Source organism: Lampetra planeri, chromosome 6, assembly GCF_965212315.1.
Source record: "Lampetra planeri chromosome 6, kcLamPlan1.2.h2, whole genome shotgun sequence".
NCBI lineage: Eukaryota > Metazoa > Chordata > Hyperoartia > Petromyzontiformes > Petromyzontidae > Lampetra > Lampetra planeri.
This window is the reverse complement of record NC_136112.1, coordinates 3,398,772-3,413,953: the sequence shown is the minus strand read 5'-3', so window position 1 is coordinate 3,413,953 and position 15,182 is coordinate 3,398,772. Positions and strand designations below refer to the sequence as shown.

General features: G+C 54.7%; 1 protein-coding gene across 6 annotated transcripts in view; it reads right to left on the bottom strand.

The window, feature by feature from the left end:
* Positions 1–15,182, bottom strand: part of LOC144719406 (homeobox protein cut-like 1) — a 205,525-nt gene that overhangs the window by 85,277 nt on the left and 105,066 nt on the right. For all 6 annotated transcript variants that reach the window (XM_078595289.1, XM_078595293.1, XM_078595290.1 and 3 more), the window contains one exon: positions 8,351–8,429. In XM_078595289.1, the coding sequence (XP_078451415.1) occupies positions 8,351–8,429 (79 nt within the window). The remainder of the gene's footprint in view (positions 1–8,350; positions 8,430–15,182) is intronic.

Genomic DNA, 15,182 nt, shown 5'->3' with positions numbered 1-15,182 from the left:
AATTTTTCTAAAATTTTAAAGTAAATTGATACGTAAAAAATGTAAAATCACTGGCGCACCAATGCTAACATACGAGAAAAATGTGGGTCCACACGGCATCCCAGTGAATCCGAGGGTCGGTGGACCGCATAGATTTCTAGGAGGTGAAAGTACAGCAAGCGGGCCTCGTGAACCCATCTGTGCGGACCTTCGAGCGTTATCCCTACTCGTACGTGCGTGCGGGTTTTCTCCGTGTCTTCCGGTTTCCTTCCGAAACTTCACTCGTTCCTGAAAAAATACATTTCTCCACATCCTCGTGCAAGGCAGTCATAAAAAATGGCCTTCGGACCGACTGCGAGTGAGGCTTCCAGGGAAGGTTTAGAACGTGTTAAAAAAATTGGTTTAAATGACACCTATTTGAACCTCCAATTAGCACGCGTGGCAACGCACTGTGCGAAAGAAGTTTAACATACGTACGTACCGAAGAACGGTGTTGCGTTTTTGCTACGAGTTAGCAAGTTAGTCATTTTCATTACCCGCTGACAAGAGACGTGTGTTTCCTGCGCGAGGAGAGCCGGTAATGACGATAAAAAGAGACGCGAGGGAGCAGAGCAGATTGCCGTGCAAAAATGTCACCGAAATGGTATTTCAGTGCCAAATGTTCTTATTGTTGTTCTTTTGCTGGGGCGGACAAGTCACATGACCTCCCTCTTGCAGCTCAAGTGCAGCATGGCAGTCAAAAGAGACTTAAATATGCATGCTGCGAGAATGCAGCGAGTTTTTTCGCAGCGAGCGTACATGTCGCGGGGAGGGAGCATGTTGAGGATGTGCAGATCACAGGTGAAGGTATCGTGCAGCAAGGTGCAGCTCACGAGAAGGGAGAGTGCAGAGTTTTAAGATCATAGGGAGTGTGCAGTGACCGTACAAATCGCAGGAAGGGAATGTGCAGCAAGTGTGCAGATCATGGGAAGGGAGTGTGTAGCGATATCGCAGATCGCAGCGAGTGTGTGGATCATGGGGACTGTTCAGAAAGGGTGCAGAGCGTGGGAAGGGAGGGTGTAGCGATGGTGCAGCTAGCAGGGAGGGTGCAGTGAATTTTTGGATCATGGAAAGGGATAGTGCAGAGCGTGGGAAGGGAGTGTGTAGCGATGGTGCAGCTAGCAGGGAGGGTGCAGTGAATGTGTGGATCATGGGAAGGGATAGTGCAGAGCGTGGGAAGGGAGGGTGTAGCGATGGTGCAGCTAGCAGGGAGGGTGCAGTGAATGTGTGGATCATGGGAAGGGATAGTGCAGAGCGTGGGAAGGGAGGGTGTAGCGATGGTGCAGCTAGCAGGGAGGGTGCAGTGAATGTGTGGATCATGGGAAGGGATAGTGCAGAGCGTGGGAAGGGAGGGTGTAGCGATGGTGCAGCTAGCAGGGAGGGTGCAGTGAATGTGTGGATCATGGGAAGGGATAGCGCAGAGCGTGGGAAGGGAGTGTGTAGCGATGGTGCAGCTAGCAGGGAGGGTGCAGTGAATGTGTGGATCATGGGAAGGGATAGTGCAGAGCGTGGGAAGGGAGTGTGTAGCGATGGTGCAGCTAGCAGGGAGGGTGCAGTGAATGTGTGGATCATGGGAAGGGATAGCGCAGAGCGTGGGAAGGGAGTGTGTAGCGATGGTGCAGCTAGCAGGGAGGGTGCAGTGAATGTGTGGATCATGGGAAGGGATAGCGCAGAGCGTGGGAAGGGAGGGTGTAGCGATGGTGCAGCTAGCAGGGAGGGTGCAGTGAATGTGTGGATCATGGGAAGGGATAGTGCAGAGCGTGGGAAGGGAGGGTGTAGCGTGCCGTTCCGATCGCAGGAAGGGAGAGTGCAGCGAATCGTGCAGCTGGGGCACGCGTTCTGATTGGCGTGTGCGGGCGGGTGGGTGCTGCTCGAAAAGCACCACACCTGCGACAGCGGTTTGCTGCTGACTCGCAGTGGGGCGTGGCAACCTTTCAAAGCAGTGCGATTAATGTCCGAAAAGGAGCCGTGGCACGGACGCCAATTTAACGGACAGGTCGAGGCGCGAGAGAGGCGCTGCTGGGAAAAGAAAACGCCTCCTGGAAAATGGAATGCAGTGCGCGTGACAAGGGCCAACGGAACCCGTGAACAAAAGCCAGGGGGTTTGGGGTTGATTGGTGTTAGGGATAAGGTCCATGGTTAAGCCGTGGCTAAACTGGTCAGGGGTAGGGGAGGGGGATTAGCATCTGGGCTGGGGTCAGGTTTAAGGTCAGGGTTTCTAAAGCGGTCGGGGGTTAAGGTCAGTTGAAGAAGGGCCAGGGTCGATCTTTGAGAAAGCGGTCAGTCATGGTTGGCTACGGGAGGAATGGTGGGGGAGGGGTCCCTTTACCCAGAGATGACTCGTTTGGAATGTGTCTTCAAAAACACTAACGAGCATTGAAGGCTAGGGCCGTGATGAAACGCAGAATGCGAAACATTTTCCCAGGTCGCAGTATTTTAACATATCACCGCACCTCCCAGCTCTTTCTCCTGCAACCACCATCTCCACCTCAGAGCATTTGCTTGGCCCAAGCCACAGCACAACCCAAACGGCCCCCCCCTACCCAACTCTCTCTCTCTCCCTCTTTGCTTCTCAGCCCTCCAGCGGCCGCCTGTGCATCGCCACGCTCTCCCCATCCCCCACACAACACACTGCACCACCACCACCATGGCCACGGTCACCGTCACTGCCCCCCCCCCACCTTAGTGGAAGCCGTGGACTGCCCCACGAAATGCAAAGCACGGACGACGCGCGGCTGGCTACCCATCCCCACCCCACCCCACCACCCACCCACCCCCATCGCCGCTCAATGTGACGCCGCGTATGGATCGCTGCTCTCCTGTCGTCAGGAGACGGGAAAATTCACGATCGATAGCGCTCTCCGCTCAGATAAAATCAATGAGCGCGCAGAAATCTTTTACCAATCGTGTGCCGACGCCGCCGCCACCGCCCGCCCGCCGGTGTGGGTGGGTGAGGTTTTGTGTGCGTGTGTGTGTGTTTGCAATACTTAACGTCGTGTTTAAATACTGCAGATATTAGCAGCCACAGCAACAACGGCAGCAGCAGCAAGGTAACATTAATATTTATGTTAAACGAAACGTTGAAAAAAAATTGAAGGTAATTAAAACTACAAAAATCTTCTATGCATTTATTTCCCACCCAAATGTTTTTTGTTATCAATGGGGCCATTTTTTTTCAAATTTTAAAAAAATCTATCGACGCTTTCTTTTTCATCGTAACGGGTTTAAATTCAGTCTGCTTTGCGTGGCAGGACAAAAAAAAAACCTCTGCCCCCCCCCCGCTCCCGGCCCCCCCGTTTCTCCATCGTTGATGGGAGGAGGAGAAGGCTGCATGCACGGAGTGCTGCTCCCACGGCTGTCTCGCCGAATTTGCTCCAAATGCACTTGGTCACGCACTGTACTTTGCATTACAGGGATGGCCACGGGGAGGAAGGGAAGGGAGGGCAGGGAGGGGAGGGCATGGCAGGGAAAGGAGTGGTGGGGGTGGCGGTGGGAGATGGGGAGGGCAAGTGGACAGGCAGTCAGGGCAAGCAGGCTGCTTGGGGGGGTGTGTTGGGGGTAGCGGCGATGGGTGGCTGAGAGACAGAGAGACACAGACACAGAGAGGTGTCTCGATTAAGCACGGAGCAAACAAGACGCTGCTCCAGCCGCGTCCGCCAATTACTTCACCAGGCTCTGCGAGCCGCCTGCCCCCCCCCCCCCCAAAAAAAAAAGCCGCCCCGCCTCGCTTTCGTTGGGCAATTTATTTTGGGAATATCCCTCCAGGAATACCGGAATGCCAGAAAGAGGAAGAGTGGTTGGGGTGTAGGGAGGTGGGTAGGTAAGGGAGGGAGGGAAGGGATGAGTGGGAGGTTGGGTGAAGGGTTCTGTGCTTGTGCGGGGAGGGAGGGAGGGAATGGGGAGGGAGTTGGTGTGACACAGCCATCTGCATAATTCCCATCTCGCTGCACCCAGCAATCTAGGTCACATAATAGGGTATGCATGGCCTTCGGCACGAGGTAAAATCTGGGATGGAGGGCGCCGTGATTTGGTGGGCCCGGAGTTCGTGGAGCTGCCGCCGCCACCGCCGCCTCCCCATGTGCGTTGTCTTTGTTTCGAGAAAAATATTAAATGAGCAATGAGGGCACCATTGATTTTTTTGTTCGCCTCCCCCCCCCTCACCATCCTTATTTACCTATCCGATGAGCTGCTGGTGTTGTTTTGCATCGTCGCGTTTCTACCGCGCGCTGATACAGTCCCTGGTAACTGGCCAATGCTTTTATTTTTCTCCGGGTCCCTTCCCGGTTTCCCCCCCCCCCCCTGCACATTTAGAATGAACATCATGCGTTCTAAGAGTTATTTGACTGCTCTAAATTTCAAACGCGGTAAGCCACTTTCGTTGAGCTATCATTTGTGATAGCCAGCTTGTCTCTGAAAAAAAGAGCGAAATTAGCTCAGTGGGCCTTACCTGGTAAAAAATTAAACAAAAATTGTTCATGCCCTCATTTATGTACGTTTTATAATTACTGCATCATTAAAATCGCATTTCCATTTTTTACATTTACACTTCTGTCGGCACATAATTCACTTACAAATGTCTACACAAATAAAATTCAAAACACCAGCCACAATCTTCTTATTGTTTAGTCTACTGTACGTGTTGTTTTCACAATGGCCATGTTGTCCACCCATCCATCTCTACACACACCTACTTCATGCCTCTTGAACCCAAACATTTCGATTAAATTGCCCGTCCAACGAAAAACAATTATACGCAGCAGCAACAACAACAATCTCACAAAACACAAGCTACCTGCAGCAGCAGCAGCAGCAGGGCCGATTAATATCACACGCCGACAGTCACAAACGTTCAGACGATAACCCTGACGGACAACTGGATAATCGTGTCTCTCGGCCTGTCTCTTGTCCTCCCCTCTTTCATGTCATTAGATTCCTCCTGCCCAACGCCTTCTGCCATTTCATAACCAATCCAAATATTTATTACTGGAAAAATCCGATGAGCTATGAAGCTCTTTGTTTGTTCCCAGATGCCCAGTAGTCGAACAGATGTTCGACAGCAAATGAGGCAGAGAGCAAGGCTTTGCAGAATGCTGGCACGGCAGTGTGGAAACCCGTCCCAGAATCGTTCTCTGTTCAAGGTACCTTTTTTTCTATCATCCTGGGAAATCTATCACTCTCCACGGGACATAAAAAAGAAAGTTCTGGATTTTTTTTTTCAGTTGTGAAAAAATAATTATTATAAGCAGCAGCAGCAGCAGCATCATCATCATCTCGGAGACAAAAAAACTCACATCCAGCCGGACCCCAGCTAGCCGGATTTCGCATTGCGCCACACCAGATGAGCTATTACATAAAATCGAAGTATTTAAAGCGCAAGAATTTCATAAATGTAATGAAGTAACTTGCACAGTTCACACTTTACAGTGCATTGTGTGATGTAGCGGATGTGATGAAATGCACACGAGCGCGTTGAATTGTGCACAATTTGTCATGTAGTTCAAAGTGTTACATTTTATGTACTTGCGGTAATCTGTTGGTGATGGGGCGATCGGGGGGGGGGGGTGGTGATTGATGGTATATCAACACCAGCGCACGTAAGTACAGAGAATACACACGTACAGTACACTTGTGTGTTTTGTTCTGTGACAACAACACGCGCACACATTACACAATCAATTCACACGCATACTGCACAGGGCGGGGGTTTAGATGTCTCGTGACCCCCCCAATTAATTTGACCCCTAACATTTTCTTTCCTCCTTTGCATATTCATTTCCGTTTTAAAGAAACCTTACTTTATACAATATTCAGTTTTAGAGAATGAAATGGAGGGAGGGGGGGGGGTCACAAGACATCTGCACCACACTGTACAATACATGGCGTTATTGTGTTGGGGATAGCTTTCTTTTTTAACATTGATTCTCACTGAAAGCGCGCCTGGCCAGATCGTTCCACTTGGCTGGATCAGGGCTCCAACCTATGTCCTGGGCTTGCCGGGGTTTTACTCTTCTGTACCCTACAATAAATACACCACGGCCGGCGACGTACGGTGCGAAAGAAGTTCAACATAGATACATTTACGCGTACAGTAGCTCTCCCCTTTCTCTCGTGGTATCCGTCTGATGTTAGTCAGCCCCTGGCTATTTCTAGCTCAGGTGGCATTCAACTCTGTCTAGCTACTGCCTCTCCTTCCCCTGCTGCGGCTGAACTACCCCGTGAGCCGGTTGAACTACCAATGAGCCGCGGTCATGCCGAGGGCAGGGGTGAAGAGGGGGGGGGTTACCAACTCTTGACTGATGCAGGGCACAAACCGGGGTTTTTTTTTCTCTCCGCTCTCTCCGACAGGGGAACCACAGAGACTCGGTTACCGAACACAAAATAACGTGGGCTCAGTGTTTTGGGGGGTAGATGTATTTTTAAATAAATAAAGAATGGTGTTTGTGTTGTTGTTTTTTCTCTCCGGAGGCTGCACGCAAGGAGAAACCGTTTCGTCTGCTCTGGCCAAATCCGCCTTTCAAACGACTCTCCAGTCTCAATGGGGCTCTCGGCCGGTTAGAAAATAAAAAGTTACGATAACAGATGAGCGAATGAATGGATGGTTGCGCGATGATGGTGATTTTGATTGACGATGACGGATGATGACGACTTGATTTTCAAGATTTCTCATGTGACGCTTTGGTATTATTATTTTTTTGCTCCAATTTCTGTCTGCTTCATTTACTCGACGTTTTTACAAATAATTTATTTTTAGCTGTTACCATTTTTTACTCTTGACGCATGAGACTTATCCTGGCCTCTTGAGTTCTCTCCTGACCATCATCATCATCATCATCTCGGTACCCAAGCCCCCCTCCTCTTCTGGCCTAGGTATCTTCTGACGGGCCACACCTCTGTACCTTGCCGTCCCCGTGCCCTAACCCCTCAAGTTCTCGCATCCCGATTCTGCTTGATATTCCGCTCTTCACACCGAGCCTGTAAATAATTCACCCTCTGCAGCCCTCGCCCGCACCAAAGACAAAGATCCCCCCCTCCGCTCTCCCCGTATAGCCTTAACGGACTGTTGGGGCAAGTGCTGTTAGCGAGTAGCACCAATGAAGGCCGGCACGGCACACGAAGGAGTGGGTGGCCAGCACCATGCCGGGCCGCCTTTGTCTCCCGAGTGGTGATGTTTACACGCCGCACCAGGTACTCATTTGAGGCTGTGTCCACCTAGGGGAGGCCCAGGATCGGTTCAGATGATTGTCACTGGTGTTGGTCGTGAGCAGGAATCGAACTCGGGTCCCCGGGTTCGGAGCGCAGCGCGCTTATCGCGACACTACCGCTCACAACCACCACCACCACCACAGAAAGTCGATTGTCACGATTCTAGATCCTAATTCGATTCCGGTATCAATTTAGCATCTTGTTTTTACCATCTCGTTTCTAAAGTTTATGTCGGATCCATTATCCTAAGTGAGACAGCATCCAATTACCATAAATAATCAATAATCGCGGATTGCAGGCATTAATCAATCCGTCCATCGTGGGCGTAAGCATATCAATGAGCCGCCGCGTGCCAACTTGTCCGCAAGTTTTCTAGATCCCAGACCCCGAGCCCACATTGCCTCGACGCCTTCCCTTAAACCCAAGAGCCTGTCCCGTACGACCGACATCCCGTCACCGATGCCCAATTCAGCTGGCTCATTGTGTCACCACTAACCGAGCGACGCTTTCTCGGCAAGATCACGACTATACGATCGTTATCGTAAAAATTGTAAACATCATCATAATCAGCATCGTCGTCATAACCCACCACACTGCATGCCGAGTGTCACGAAACTGTGACAACCCAAATGGAACTGGTAAAACAAAACCAGTAAATGCTTCTGTTGAAAAAAAAAACATTTGGATGTCATTTTAGAGCGTGTTCAACAGGGCTGTGTGCACTGCCGAGGAGAAGCCACACACTCGCACGGGCGCACACACGCTCGTGCGTGTGTGCGTGTGAACACACGCCGGGGAAAAGAAAAAAGCGCCGCCTGCGTTAGCAGCGGGAATTCATCACGCGTCGCAGACAGCCAGTCAAGTTCACCCACGACACCGGCGCACAATGGGTCCACACTCGCGAGCAGCCGCCCGCCCGTCCGCCCGTCCGCCCGCCCGCACGCCGCACGCACCCGGCCCGTCGCACGGAATGGGATGCGCGGAGCGGAACGGTGCAGTATGAGGTGGTGCGGGATGAGGTGCTGAAGGTGACCGCGTGTGAATCTCCAATCCCCCCCCCCCCGGCACGGAGGAGCGATCGCGGTTGGCCAGCGAGGTCGGGTGACCGTGTCGCACGCAGGGTCCATACCTGGAGCGTCTGCCACCCTCTTGTAGAGGCCGAGGAAAGCCGCTTCCGCCTCCTTACTTCTCCACAGCAGGGAATCGATCTGCGCCGAGAGAGAGAGAGCGAGCGAGAGAGGGAGGGAGGAGGGGGAAAAAACACAAACACAAGGGGGACGTTTAAAAAAAAAAGGCAAAACGCGGATTCGACGAAACGAATAATGGAAATAATTTATTTGGCGACGGGCGGGGAAGGGGCCGGGCCAGCCGGGTGCCGCGACGTACGCGGGGACGCGCGATGGCGTGCGCCGTGCGGCGTGAGCGTCCATGCACACAAACACACGCGCGGGGGGAGCGCACGCAAACGCTCGGCGGCGTGCGCACGCGCGCACGCCGCCGCGTCACACGTTCCGGGGCCATCGGAGTGGGCGTCGGGAACCGGGGAGCGACAGACAGCGGAAACGCAGCGCGCGGGAGGGACGGAGTGTGGTGGGGGGGGGTGGTGTGTGGAGGTGGCGGGGTAGTGGAGAGGGGAGGGCGGATGGGACCGAAAGAGGGAGGGCACAGGGGATGCATTCCGTTTCACGGCGGGCGGGCAAGGGAAGGAGGGAGCGGGTGGTGGGTGGGCGGGCGAGCGAGAGAGCTTCGTGATGACAACTCGGAGCCGGCACTTGTCCAGCCCGGGACTGCGGGCGAACGCGAGAACAAGCCTCGGCGCGAACATCGCGCCGTCGCGGAAACGGCGGGATTAAACACTCAAGAAATGAATACGATTATCATCAGGAATTGCTCAGACAAATGAGCCATCACGCAGCGTGTCCTAACGGGACGCCGATGAGGCTGAGGCGACCGGGATTTGAATGAATCACCGTTTTATTGTGGAGAGCGAGGGGGGGGGGAGAGAAAAAACGTGTCGTGAAACATTTCCGCACGGCTCGCGCTCTCTCCCTCCCTCTCCTCCTCCTCCTCCAACCCAGCCTCCCCACCCGTCCCGTCTCTTCCTCCTCCTCTCGTCTCCATCCCCCCCCCCGCCACCACCCCCACCGCCGCCGCCTGCTTTCTCCACCCTCGTTCCTCCCGCCCCGCCTCCCCAATTTTTTTTCTTTCCGCCCCAATTTCCCTAATGCAGCCCCCCGATACATATTAGGAAAAAATATTGCCTCAACTGACGAGCGAGCCAATAACGTGAGCGGGGGCGGCCGTGCTTCTAACGCCGTCTCCTCGCATATTCCCCACGTCGCCCGCGCCGCCCATCTCTCCAGAGCCACATTACGACGGAGGAGCGACATCGGCAGGCCCCCCCCCGCCCCCCACCTGGCGCGCCGGGGGGCCCCCAGAGCCACCGCCGCCAATGCCGCGCGAGAGACGTTACTCCGACAACCGTCGCGGGCACCCCCTAATCAAACGCGGGTGGCCCTGCCGCTCGCATCCTTTTCGCGCCTCTGCCAAGGCACCGGTGTCAGGTGTCCCCGGGGGCCTACGGGGTCAAAGGTTACCGTTTCGGGACTACTTTGGCTTCGGGTAGATAGGGCTAAGGTTGGAACTTTGGTTACAATTAGAGTGAGGTGGGGGGGGGGGTGGTTACGGTTCGGGCAAAAGGTTAGGAGTTCAGGCTTTAAGGCTCGGAGGTTAGCGTTGAGGTTAGCAATTTAACTGCAATTAATTTGGCGGGTTAGGGGCGAAGGCAAGGGCTTTCGATGCAGTTCGGGTTACGCGCCAGGGGTCGGCAACCAAACAAAAATATTTCAAGAGCCGCAATGCACTGTGGTGAATAGGAGACGGTGGCCCCTAATAAGTAACGTCACGAGGCGGGCCCTTCGGAGCTGCAGGTTGCCGACCCCCCTGTGCTCGGCGCAGTTGCTAAGCAGACGTTCGATTCCAGAGGGGCCACCGAGATGAGAGAAGACGGGGTGTGCCGCCCCTTCCGTGAGCTACATTCACTGTCGAGGGCCCCCCCCCCCCCCGAAACGTAGCGCCACGAAGGGAAGCGCGGCGAAACGAGTTCCTCCACGTTCCCGCTCGCTATAATCGCTCGCTCGGGGGTGACGGCAAAATTACAGGGTGATGGCCTTTTGTCACAGGGGTTGGTGGGGGGGGGGCACGGGTTAACGGTCAGGGGTGGGGTAAGAGATTACGCTTTTTACAGGGGTTCAGAAACAGACTCGGCAATATTTTACCCGTGAAGGTTTTTCGGGGGGGGGGGGGGGGGGGGGGGGAAGGCTTCTCCGCTTCTTCGCGACCCGGCAGCGTGCGGGCGCCCATTTATTTTTTTGCGGAAACTTTCGTCGCTGGCGCGGAAACGCTGGGAGGGGGGGGCACAACGGCGACGATCGGCGGACGCGGCGTGCGGGGGGGGGGGGGGCCCCCCCCCCCCACCTCCCGCCGCAGTTCGGGCCGCCGTGGGCGACGCGAATCGGGAGGGGAGGGGTGGAGTTGATCTATGGAGGCCCCCCCGGGCCGATGGCCCCGAGTCCCTTGTGCGCTTGCGAGCGTGCGCGCCAGATCTGCTGTCGCGACGTTCCTCCCGCATTTGTCTTCCGGCTCGAGATAAAAGCGAGAATGGAGCGCCCGAGATATTCTTTCGCCGGGGCGTTTCGCCGGAATCGTGCGCGCAGACAAACATCCCTATCCACTGTTTGGATGATTGAATCGGTTGTTTACATTATGGATGTACGTACATGCATGCGTACAGTATTGTAAATAGGCGTACAAGCGTTTGTTGTAGCAATATTTTTTTTACAGTCTTTTCCAAGCACGCGCAACATGCTCGCTGCTGCGCGTGTGCGCGTACCGAATAGGTACAATGCACGCACCAAACATACGCAAATGCACACGCTACACACACGCTACACACGCACACATGTACACGGCACATAAGCAATGTGTACATGCTGCACACAAGCGCGGTCGCTACGTGCACGCTACTCAATTCACCACCCGTGCATGTTTCGGGGTGGGTCACGGTTTTAGAACGGATTCTTTGCCGAACGCCGTCGCGCAAATGTAGCGCCTCTAGTGGCTGCATGCGTCACCAGAACCAGTCACCAGACACGATGGACACGAATTGGAAAAATTATCGGCGACTAAGTACACCCACGTGCCACGGGCGAGAGGATCTACGGCGTGATGCGTCGTCACGTGCACGCTGCGCCTTTGTGACTCTCGCCCGCCTATTGTTGTTAGCGGGGTGACACCGGCTCATTCTCCCCCCCCCCCCCCCAAACTCCAAACACAAATCAAATGAGAACGATCGCCAGCACGTAAACATGGCTTTTGTTACGCACCCCCGAAAAACACAACCGCGTGTTCACTCCTCATGGACGCCGTGCCCGGCCGCACGCGTAAGCACAGGCGCACGGGTTGACCGTCGCTGTCCGCGTTTTAAAACACCGGGCAGCAACGGTGGGAATATTTATTTTGTCGATGGAAAGAGGTAGTCAGTCGGGCACAGGCAGAGAGAATAAAAGGCAGAGGGGGGGGGGGGGTCCTGAACCTGGACTCGAAGAGAAGGGGGGGGGGGAGTTGATGGCACGATCAGGTAAGGCATCACTGAGCTGTATAGCTCGTTTCTTTTTTTAGAAGCGACCTGGCCGCCACAAATGATAGCCGGACAAAGTTGGCTTTTCATCACGTGGACATTTACAGCAGCAGCCGCCACGTTGATCCGAAATTTGGAGGGAAAAGACCCGGCGGACCCGGAGAGAGAGAAGAAAAATTCACGCGACCACAGGGAGAGAGATACACACACACACACACGCAAGTCCCAAATTGCAAATTAACGAGATTGAGGCCTTAAATAAAGGTGAAAATTACGTGAAAATGGGAGGGTGGGGGGCATTTCCAGACTACGGGGGGCAGCAGAGAAGAACGAGCGACACTCGCGTCTGCGGCTGTCCCCGGTCCGCTGCCGCGCTCGCTTGAATCGGGCAAAGTCATTACAAGCTCGGTTTGAGAGACCTACAGGGGCACCGGCGTGCCGTACACCGGAATACGTCTGCGCACAGTGGACTGACATGTCTATTAACTCCCGACTCGGCGGCACGAGCGTGAACACGCAGGCGACGCATGCAGCTCGGAGCTGGAAATTGTCGTGGGCCCAAGCGCTGCGGCGCTTTCCGCGTGCCTCTTCATGACTGTGTCATCAGACTCCAGAGAAAGAGAGACATTAAAAAAGAAAATTACTCGCGCCGCTTCTGTTACAATGCGACGACGCCCGCGCAAATAGATTTTTTAAAAACCCAGCTCTCTGATGCGTCTTCTCGGGTTGTTTGGCACGATGGCCGACGTTTTGCTCCCAGCAGGCCAAGAAGACAAACGTCGGTTTCTCCCGGCAATGGGAGAAAATTCGGGTGCTCGTCAGCGGTGCAGAGGGGGGGGGTGGCGTTGCTGGGGGGGGGGGGGGCTCTCTTTGTAAAGTCGAGCGGCAGACTGCGACGTTCGTTTAAGTATGAACTGGCAATCGGATAGATTTGTGTAATCGTTCAGGACTGTAATCATCAACCATCGTCATCTACAGCCACAGTCAATCCACTGCTGGATGAAGGCCTCCCCATGCCCATCACCATCCTGTCACGCAGAGGTCGCAAACGGGTTTTGATTCCTTACCCGTACCCGTACCCGGCCGCACCAGGGTCGCAAACGGGTACCCGTACCCAGCCGGGTACGGGTAGCCGGGTATCCGGTAGGGTACGGGTATCGGGTACCCGGTTGCGACCTCTGCTGTCACGGTCTCGCGATGGTGCCTCGCTTCTGGAACTTTTTATTCCAAACCAGCGACGCCAAAATCTGGAATCCTCCCAAACAAAGCATCGGCCCCAATACAGCTCCGCATTCCTTTCATCTAAATGATCCATCAATGTAAAATATCAGCATGTTTTTTGTTCCTCTGAAGCCTCTCACTTCTCCCTTTTAACGTCGTTGCCTCTCTCCCCCACTCCCCCTCTCTCTCTCTCCCACTCCCACTCTCCCGTTACCCCGGGGCACTGCGATAGCCACTCGGTGAGGGCTTTTCCGTGCCTCCTTCAAGTCCTCGACAACAAATAATGGCTGCTTAAAATAAATAAATAAAATGATAAAACACACGCGCACACGCGCGCTCACGCTCGCTCTCCCTCCCGCGCGCGCACCACACGGGGAAGGAAAAAAAGCATTCAGCCTTGACAAAAACAAAGCCAAGTGCGGCAAAATAGCAAAGAAGCTGCACGGCACGTCAAGCAAACCTCTGGTGCAGTGCAACCTGACCCAGTGCTCTACCTGTCTCGTCTGCCTGCCTGTCTGCCATTCCTGTTGATCTGCCTGAATGACACGGACGATGGGCCGTGCGTCCTGTGTCCGCGTGTCCGTCTGCGTGTGTGTGTGTGTCTACCTGGGCGTGCGTCTGTTTGTGCCCGTCTGCTTGTCTGTCTGCGTGTCTACGAGTCTGTGTGTGTGTCTACTGTCTGTACGTGTGTCTGTGTGTGTCTGTTAGTCTGTGTGTGTGTGGATCAACCTGTCTGCCTGGCTAGCTGTTTGTCTGCATGTATTGTCTGTCTGTGTGTCTGCTAGTCTGTGTGTGTGTGTCTACTGGTGTGCACGTGTGTCTGTGTGTCTGTCCGTCCGGGAGGGGAGCGTGGTGCCATAACGGGTTTACGCACTCCACTGCGATCCCAGAAATCGACCTTAAGATTGCAGTAATGTGCACTAAAACATTCCCTTTCTACCTGAACCCTCCTGAGTTTCCCTCCTGGTCAAGGGCCACCACCGGGCTGTGACAGGCAGGGACAGGGCTTTACCAAAGTGCTCGCTAACGGGGGTGGCGGCGCAGCAGTTAGCACACTTGTGGGGGGGGGGGGAGGGGGGGGGCTTCACACCGGTGGACTCGCGATCCGATTCCCACCCGCGGCCAACCAGACCGGCGGGGCGGGTGGCGATATTTGTCAAGGCCGCCCGGGCCAGCCGTCCCCCCGCTCGAGTTGCCACCCGTCCCGGGTTTGCCCTGGCATCGTTTCCCCGTGACGAGGTAGCTGCTTGTCCGGGAACATCTGCCGGTCGTCCTGCGATGCGACTTTAAAACCCCGTGCCGTTTGGACAAGCCGAGCAACGTTTGACGGCGGCAACGCGGCACTCGCAAGGCTCGCGCGTATCACGTCGCTTTGTCAGATGTTCCTCTTCTGACTGCGATCTTGTGCCCAGTGTTTTCTATCTCCCACCACCCCCCCGTTTTATCGAGTGTGCGGCCTCCAGCAGGCCCACTCGCTGGCCCTCCGCTAGCAAGCGCAAGAAACGACCCAACTTATTGGAGACGTCTTCGTAGCGCCGGTAGCGGCACAGGCTGGTAGAGATTAGTGCCAGTCGTGGCACAGGCCGGTAGAGAAGTGTTAGCGCTGGCAGCGGCACGGGCTTGTGTTGGAGAGGCCAGTGGTGCAGTGACACCAACCTGCAGAAACGGGCAGGGCTAATGCACAGCCTGGTAGAGTGCGCTAGGGCTCTGTGTAACGGAGCCCGTCGCCTCTGCCGAGTTCGATGCTCACGAATCAGATTCACACTCACAGCAAAGTCGCCTGCTCCACATTTTTAGGGGGGGGGGGGGGCGTTGGAAGGGGGGGGGGTGGTAGTGGTGGACGTCGAGAGTCACGAAGCCGCATGCTTCCATCCCTTCGTCGCCGAGTGGGTTAACGTTTAGCTCAAAATGCGTGGCCATTATTTATTTCGACGCAGAGAGAGAGAGCCTCTCCGACGCAATGCCCCCGCGTGCAAGATCGTAATATAAATAAACTGTACACACAAATACCCCGTTTATGCTCGCACGAAATGTAATTGCGGCGCATTGATAGAGCGCCTGTCATTTTAATATTAAGGATTATACATGGCAGTCGCTGCCC